The 8,320-nt window shown below is 66.5% G+C and overlaps 1 protein-coding gene across 1 annotated transcript; it reads right to left on the reverse strand.

Annotated features, from left to right (window-relative positions):
* Positions 1-362: 362 nt before the first annotated feature.
* Positions 363-8,053, reverse strand: HCN3 (hyperpolarization activated cyclic nucleotide gated potassium channel 3). Its single transcript, XM_067313106.1, has 8 exons — positions 7,743-8,053; positions 5,122-5,551; positions 4,746-4,907; positions 4,270-4,488; positions 3,812-3,958; positions 3,476-3,716; positions 3,044-3,208; positions 363-2,685 (listed from the first exon to the last, which is right to left on the reverse strand). Exons 1-8 carry the CDS (start codon positions 8,051-8,053, stop codon positions 1,553-1,555), a joined length of 2,808 nt encoding a protein of 935 aa, XP_067169207.1. The 3' UTR covers positions 363-1,552.
* Positions 8,054-8,320: the final 267 nt, after the last annotated feature.

The raw sequence follows: 8,320 nt of genomic DNA on the forward strand, positions 1-8,320 counted from the left end.
CTTCATTTAATCTATTTAATGCCTAAAGTCTGTTCTGCAATCAGGCCGTATCAAAGCCTCCCTCCCTCCCCCCAGGTTAATAAACTGGAGGGAAATGGAAGGGGAAAAAGACCGAAGATTAAACATTAATCTCCCCAGAGCCAAAGGTGTGGGGGGAGAATGGGAGGGGACCTGTTGCGGATGGCAAAGCTGGGGACGGAGATGCAGCCCTGGGCTCCCCCGGTGCCTCCCCAGCGCTCCCGGGGCTGCGGGAAGGCAGGAATTGGCCAGTGCTTTTAATGGGACAGGGTGGCCGAGCAGCGGGGCCGCGTCCCCGCTCTGTCCTGGTGGCAGGGTGCAGAAGCAGGCGCCCCCAGACCAGCTCGGAATTGCTCTTTATTATTTAAATCCATTATGTACAACGACCAAAAAATAAAAAAACGCTTTTAAATCTTCTGCAATATGAAAACTACAAGCTCTGTACATCGACTGCAGTGAGTGCAAGAGTGAAGGATCATGGTCTTTGGTGACTGGCCTTGGAGCCGTGCGTGGAGCCGGGACCCCGGGGCTGGCGGTGCTCGCCATTGCGGTCCCGCGCCAACCGCAGAAGCGTCCGCGCGCTCCGGCTGCAAGCCCCTTCTGGAGGAGCTGCTGGGACACAGACCATGGGGATGGGGCGGGAGGGAAGGCAGGGGCCGGACGGGGACAGGGACGGGGACGTCCAAGTCCACGAGAAAAAGGCAGTGCTGGCCGTTCCCTCCGGCAGCTGCACTCGCGGGGTTCCCGCCGTACCGACATGCCCTGTGGGCTGGGCCAGGCCCCCGTGTCCCGCGGCGCAGGCTGGCCCCAACGTCCCAAAACACCAGCAGGGAGAACTGAACAACTCACGTCAAGGAGGACGGCATGAAGGGGCCCCTCGCCGCCGAGCCCCACTGCCCGGCGCCAGGAGTGGAGAAGCTTGCACAGCGCGGCGGGTCGGGGGACACTACTTTAACCAGACTTGGGGACATGTTTGGGCCCAAAGCAACACCGTAAGCAGAGCTCAGCTGCTTGGCAGAGCCACGACTCACACACACATGGCGAACTACTGGCTCCGGGGGGTTCGGGGTCTTCTTGCAGCGCCCCGGCTCGCTGCAGCACCGGTGACCGGTGATCCAGGCAGGGGAGCAGAGAGCCCCTTGGGGAGCCGGGGCGGCTGGGGGGGACGCGGCCCCGTCCCGCGTGCTGGGAGCGCCGGGGGCTGGCAGTGGGTTTCCACGGGGCTGCGTGCCGGGCGCCGGGGCGTCACGGCAGGCACCGCCGCTTGGCACTCGTCACGCCGGGCCGGCCCCGGCGCTGTGCTCCGGCCTCGGCCACAGGGCCCCGGGAGCGGCAGGAGTGGCGGGATGCAGGGAGCAGCGGCAGGTCCCTGGCTCAGGGCCCTCCGGCTCCATCCTGGCTGTGCCCCCGGCGCCGCCATCCCCGCGCCCGGCCGCTCACCTCCTCTCCCCTCGGATGCGGCCGGGGCTGGGGCCTTCCCAGGGTGCGCCGGCCTCTCCTGGCTCCCTCCTGCCTGCCCGCCCGCGGGGGCCGCTCACATGTTGGACGGGAGCTTGGGCTTCCCCGTCTCCAGCTCCGGGCTGAAGGCCACAGAGCCCTTGCGGGAGGGAGCCGCCGGCTGCCGGGCCGCAGCCACCGGCGACGGCAGGGCGGCCGCTCCCGCCGCAGAGCGGCTCGCTTGAGCCGAGGATCCTGAAGGCATCTGCTGCGGGCGCGCTGGCTGGCTGGCGGCCCCTGGGCACGGCTTGGCGAGGAGTCCTGCTACCGAGGGAGAGGAGCGGCGGGCCAGGTTCCCCGCCGACTTCCTGCCCTGCTGCAAGGAGCTCCCGTCCGCTTGCTGGGAAACCTTATTGGGCAAGGAGGGCTGGGAGGCCGAGAGGAGCCGGACGTTCTGGGTGAGCCGCCCCACCGGCAGGCCCTGGATGCTCCTGTGCTTCACCAGCTGCTGTGGCTGCATCAGAAGAGAGATGTGGGAGCCGGTGGCCCGGGACAGGCTGTAGTGGAGCGTTCTCCCCACGGGCAGCGCTGGCTCCGAGCCGGGCGACGGAGCCCCTGCCGCCTGCTGCAGCAGCGAGGTGGAAACCGAAGTGCCGCGGGACTTGGAGAGCTGGGGCTGGGAGCCCGCTGGGGGCTGCTTGGCCAGCGCCGGCGGCTCCCCCTTCGGCGCCGTGCGCGGCAAGGGCTGCGCTCTCTGGGTCCCGCTTTCCAGGGGCGCCTGGGACTGGAGCATCGGGGAGGAAGGCGAACCGGCCGCAGGCGTCTGCAGGTGGGACTGTGGCCCCGAGGCAGAGCTGACGGAGGAGGGCCGGGAGCCCCCCAGGCTGGGCTGGGACCGGCGCACCTGCTTGGGCAGCAGCGTGGCCTCGGGCGAGAGCGGGCTGGAGATGGAGGAAGGTGGCAGGAAGATGTGGGCCTGCAGGCTGTGTTGGTGAGTCAAGGCAATGGCCACGTTGGTGGTGGCGGCGGCTGTCTGCAGGGGCGCGTGCACCAGCGGCTCCCAGATCACCGGCTTGCCGCTCAGCTCCCGGCCCATCGTCATCTGCTGCAGGTCCTGGATGTTGTGGGCCACGTCCTGGTCGTGCTTCACGATCTGCTGGATCATCTCATTGTTCATGGGCCCAGCGCTGTGCTCGGCTCGCTTGCGGAGCAGGATGGAGTTCTTCTTCCCTGGGGGAGATGCCGCAGTGTTGCTGACCCGGGGAGCGCTGGCTCTCGGGGGTGCCGTGGCGGGCAGGGCGATGGCGGGGAAGGGACAGCAAAACCCCCAGAGGTTTACCAAAGGGAAGCAAGGCCCTGGGGGGATCAGGGCTCAGGGGAAGTGGGAGAAGCCGGGGCAGAAAAGGGGCGTCCCGGATCCTTGTCCTGCCCGAACGGCAGGGGCTGCCCCAGCCACCGCCACGCGGCTGCAGGGCTCCAGCCTGGGGGCTGTGGCCCTGGTCCTGCTTGTCCCCAGCAGGCGAAGGAGGGTGAGAACGGGCAATGGCAGTGCAAAGCCAGGGGGTGGCAGCCCGGGGCTGCTCCTCACCTATGCGGTCCAGCCGGTCCATGGCCACGGTCTCGAAGGCCCTGCGCATCATGGGGTATTCCTCCAGCACCTCGTTGAAATTGTCCACCGACAGGGAGTAGAGGCGGCAGTAGGTGTCAGCCCGCACGCTGGCTGTCCGCCGGCCCCGCGTCAGCAGGCAGATTTCTGTGGGGAGACAGATTTGGGCATCAGGGCTCCTGGGCCGTCAACCCCTCCCAAGAGCCCACCCAGGAGGGGCAGCCTCCCTTGGCTGCTGGGCACAGGACAGAGCATAGCTCCAGAGGAGATCCGGGCAGCCACAGTCATGCCCTGCGCCAGTCACAGCCCTCTCCTCCTGCTCTGGGCTGTAGAGACATTCCTGGGCTTGCAACCGCTACTGCCCCTGGCAGCTCTCTCTCCCCTCTGCTCTCCAGGCCCCCAGCCCAGCCTCACCCCCAAAGTAGGAGCCATCGGACAGCTTTGTCTCCTTGTTGCCCTTGGTGAGGATGCTGACCACCCCGTGCTGGATGAAGTACATCTTTTTGCCCACGGTGCCCTCACGGATGATGAAGTCCCCGGGCTGGAAGACCTCAAAGCGCAGCTTGGTCAGCATGGCCGTCACAAAGTTGGGGTCTGCATTGGCGAACAGGGGCATGTTGGCCACCAGGTTGCGGCAGTTGAAGTTGATGATCTCCTGCGGGGCAAGGGGCAGGTGAGCAGAGACATCGCCTAGCCTGACCTCAGTAAACACTGGCCCCCAGTCCCAGGTGCCGGGGCACCTGCCCGTACCTCCTTGAGCGGCTCGCTGAGCTCCCCCAGGATGTTCTCCTCGTCAAACATCTTGCCCTGGTAGCGGTGCTCATAGTACTCATGGATGCGCTGGCGCGTGTCCCCAGGCAGCTTGTGGAAGGACATGTACTGCTCCACTTGCTTGTACTGCAGGACGGGACAGAGCCACATAGGGCTGGTTGGAACGAGCCAGCGCCACTGGGCTCTGGGACAGGGAAGAGCAGATGCTGCTGGCACCGAGGGTCCCGGGGCAGCAGCCGGGGCCTCGCCACCTTGCCCAGGACAAGCCCCAACAGCACAAATGGGGCGTCTTTACCCAGCGGGAGCCCAGCCCCCCCCCAGTCCCACGGCAGGACGGGGCAGGAGCCCGCGGGGCAGCACAGCCTGCTCGGAGCTGGGCCTAATGCCCCAGGACATCTTCTCCCGCTACTCGGGTGATCTCTGCACCACCTGCTGACCTTCTCCTGATACTGGCGCCGCGATGAGTCCAGTGACTGGATGAGGGCAGTGGCGTGGCCGATGAACATGGCATAGCAGGTGGCCCCCACGATCATGCTCAGCATCGTGAGCCAGACGTCGGTCATTCCCTTGGGCGCCTGCTGGCCGTAGCCAATGCACAGCATGTGGCTCATGGCCTTGAACAGGGCGTGCGAGTACTGCTTTCCCCAGGAGTCGTTCTGGAGAGGAGGGAACAGCAGTGCTGGCAGAGGCCAGTGGAAGGAGCTGCTGGACCAGACCCCCCCCCAGCCACCCACCCTGAGCCGAGGTGTCCCAGAGCCCCCAGGGGGCCAAAATGTATCTGCCACATACAACACCCAAGGGCAATTGTTGCCCCTGCCCAAGCCCCTTGGTCCTACCCACAGGCAGACAGGGCCAAAAGTCCCTTCTGGTGTCCCTGCTGGGGACAACAGCTCCAGGGCCCCCTGGGACTCACCACCATGTGGTTGATGGAGACCCAGCAGTCCTTGGGGAAATCTTGCAGCATGGGCACCAGGAACTGGAGGCAGCCGTCCCAGTGGCACAGCAGCAGCATCATGCCGATGAGGTTGAAGATCCTCACCACAGCACTGGCCAGGTCGTAGGTCATATGGAAGATCTGGGGAAGAGGCAGGAGCAGAGCTACAGAGAGCACCTTGCGTGGCAGCCGTGGGAGGAGAGGGGCTGAAAAAGTCTCCTTGCCCAGTACGGCCTTCCGAGATCCCCCCTCCAGCCGACTGTATCACACAGCCAGGGATCCCTGGCTCCCTCTCAACCCTGAGCAGGGGTCTTAGATCCCTAAAAAGTCCCCAGACCTCTCCTGAGCGCCTCACCTCCTCCCACTGGTGGATGTAGCGGATGAGGCGTGAGAGGCGCAGCAGGCGCAGCAGGCTGAGGATCTTGGTGAAGCGGACGATGCGCAAGGCCCGGGCCGTCTTGTAGACATCTGAGTCCACCTGGGTCTCCAGGTCAACGATGAGGAAGATGTAGTCAACAGGGATGGAGGAGATGAAGTCGACCAGGAACCAGCTCTTCAGGTACTTCATTTTGATGGTGTGAGGGTCGAGGATGATTTCTGTGTTGTCCTCCACCACGATGCCGGTCCGGAAATTCAGCACCAGGTCAGCCAGGAAGAAAGTGTCTGAAAGCACGTTGAAAACGATCCAGGGAGGGGTGTTCTCATCCTTGAAGAAGGTGATGCCCACAGGCAGGATGATCAAATTTCCCACCATGAGGAGCAACATGATGAGGTCCCAGTAAAACCTGCCAGGGAGGGACCAGGCAGGGAGCAGGGGACAGAGCAGGGCCAGGAAAAGCAGGGAGGGAAAGGAAACAGCCAGTTAGAAAGTGAACCCCGGACCAAAGTTAGAGTTCAGCCCAGTGCTGGGAGATGTGTGCTCCAGACACGTGCCACACAGATGTGACCAGGACCCTTGTGCTTGGCTGGGAGACAAGGAGCATGTGCGTGCAAAGAGGAGCTACTCTGCACTGGCTCCCAAGGCACATCCGAAGAAGGAGACAGGGGTCTGCGGGAGCACTGTCACCCTGCAGGCATGGGAACAGGGGGCTGTAGCTCCAGGAGCTCTCAGGGACGGGACTAGGAGCTTGGCTATCAAGCCTCCCTCTTCTTCTGGCACAACGATGCCTGCACACATCTGCCCTCTCTGCCAGAAACTTGACATCTTCCCTGTGGGAAACTTGGGGAGGGCCTGGGCTTTGCTCCCCAGCGCTCCCTGCCAGCAGCTGCCTCCCCGGCACCACCCGGGCTGGCTTAGTGGCATTTAGGATAAGCTTCACTGGTTATGCAAGCTGAGAGCCAAGCCCAGGGGTGGCAGAGGGGCTCGGGGGCTGCAGGGGCAGTGGGTGCTGAGGCCTGGGTGAGCCCAGTGGTGCCGGCAGGAGCCGGGTGCCAGCAGGATCGTACCTTGGTGTCGGCAAGGGCGCAACATGGAGGGCGGGCTGGCGCAGGGCAGGGGACACGGGCTCCCCGCTGGCCAGCCCCAGCAGTCCCGCGTGCCCTGGGCCTGCAGGACCACCTCATCTGTCCCCTTGCCCTGCGAGTGGCCACGCGGAGAGGCTTCGAAAGCAAAGCCAAGAGACACTGGGCAGCAGCTGGTTAAAGTCTGACTGCGCCCTGATGTTCAGCATGCCCATCCACAGGTGACCGGGGCTGGTGTGTGTGTGTGTGTGTGTGTGTGTGTGTGTGTGTGTGTGTGTTTCCTTCCTCACACTGATGCGTGGCCCTTGCTTGCGAGGCCACCAAGGCTCAGTGGGCTCCTGGTTGCACAACTCTTGGTGGGTGCCTGGAAAAGAGGGTCCAGCGCATGCCCTGCTTGGTCCCAGCCGTGCACAGCCCGTCCCCAGCTATGGGTTAAACCTGCATCTCCAAGGGTGACCCAGGACCAACCCTTAATGCCCCATGGACCTAAACAGGCCTTTGCATGTGAAGAGAAACGTGGGCATTTCAGGCATGTGTCCTCTGCGTGCGAGGAGTCAGGTTGCTGGGGCTGGGGTGAGGGGAATGTCTGGGGCTGCTCTCGGCGTGGGGAGGGGCGGGGGGTCAGCTTGCGGCCGCACGGGGCTCGGGCCCTTCTGCGGTGGCAAGGCTGGGAAGGCAAGGGAGGAGAAGTCACAGCACCACGTGAGGCTCCTCCGCGTCCCCACCTCCCAGCCAGGAAGGAGGAGAGGGCATCGGAGCTCCACGGGGAGTGGGGCTGAGGAGGTGAGGGACCTTCTCGGAGAGCGATGATGCTCACCGCAGTTAACTCCTCCATGGCTGGGGCCTGAGCGGGCTTGCCGGGGCGGGCAGGGAGACACCAGCCAGGCAGAAGGCATCCGGAGGAGACAAGGCCTCCTGCACCCCCGTGTCCGCCCTGGCAAAGGCAGGGAAATGGCCGGGAGCCCCTCGCCAGCTGCCCAAACCTGCCGCGAGCTCCTGGTTCAGATTCAGACTTAAGCTCTTGAGGGCAGGCCCCATCTTTTGCTCAGTGTCACGCCAAATGCCCGGGGCCCCTGATCTCCGTGGCCTTTATGCATTCCCGCAACGCAGCGATAAACGCCGGCACAATCCAGCCGTCTGTCGCTCCGCATCACCTTCAGTGCGTGGCGTCGGTCCCCGAGCTACAGGTCCCTCCGAGGAGCTGGGGCCGGCACGCTCGGGGCAGACGCCGACAACCCGCGCAGAGGGCAGCGTGCTGGGGACGAAGGCCGGGGCCGCTTCGCCCCCGCCGACAAACCCCCCAAGAGCCCCGCGACGCCGCGGTCCTGCCGCCGCGCCCGGTGCCGGCGGCGCGGTGCCCCGGGGAGGCGCCGGGGCCGCGCGCGTTGCCCCGACGGCGCCGGGAGCGGCGCTCAGCACCTGGGACAGCGCCGGGGCCGCCGCGGGCCGCCGGGGCCGCCGGGGGCCGTCGGGGGGCGGCGGCCCCGGCGCTCCCGGTGCTCCCGGCGCTCCCACCTGAAGTCGCTGTAGGGGTGGATGATCCAGAAACCGGCCGACTTGACCCGCTGCTGCTCGATCTCCACCGCCTTGTGGCTGCCGAACATGCGCAGCGAGAACTTGTTCACGGCGGGCTGCAGCAGGGCCCCCAGCTGCCGCCGCACGAAGGCGCCCGCCGCCGCGCCCGCCTCCTCGCCCTCCGCCACGATCGCCTCGGCCGCCGCCGCCCCGGCCGGCGGCCCCGCCGCTTCGCCGTCCAGCACCGGCGGCTTCTCGCGCGGCTCGGGGCTCGGCGCCCGCCGCGGCTCCCGGCCCGGCTCCGCGGCCATGCCGCCGCCGCCGCCGCCGCCTCACGTTTCCTTCAAACGCCCTTGCCCGGGCGCGCCGCCCGCCGCCCCGCCGCACATGCCCGGCGCGGCGGGCGATCGGTCCCCGGCCGCGCCCGGCCGCCGGCGCCCGCCTGTTGCGCACGGCGCGGCCCGCAGGGGCGACGGCGGCGCGGCAGCGGCGGCAGCGGCGGGAGGCGGCGGCGCGGGAGCGGCGGCAGCGGCGGCGGCAGCGGCGGGGCGCCCGGTGGCCACCGCCGGCACCGCGCC

This window comes from Apteryx mantelli, chromosome 31, assembly GCF_036417845.1.
Source record: "Apteryx mantelli isolate bAptMan1 chromosome 31, bAptMan1.hap1, whole genome shotgun sequence".
NCBI classification, from domain to species: domain Eukaryota; kingdom Metazoa; phylum Chordata; class Aves; order Apterygiformes; family Apterygidae; genus Apteryx; species Apteryx mantelli.

Bases quoted from the DNA above. Each gene is read 5' to 3' on its own strand.
- HCN3 (XM_067313106.1), bottom strand. From the start codon at position 8,053: ATGGCCGCGGAGCCGGGCCGGGAGCCGCGGCGGGCGCCGAGCCCCGAG. The intron at 3,959-4,269 runs GTCAGCAGGTGG...CCCGTCCTGCAG, and splicing joins GGCGCCAGTATCAGGAGAAG to TACAAGCAAGTGGAGCAGTA. The intron at 3,209-3,475 runs GTGAGGCTGGGC...GTCTCCCCACAG, and splicing joins CGATGGCTCCTACTTTGGGG to AAATCTGCCTGCTGACGCGG.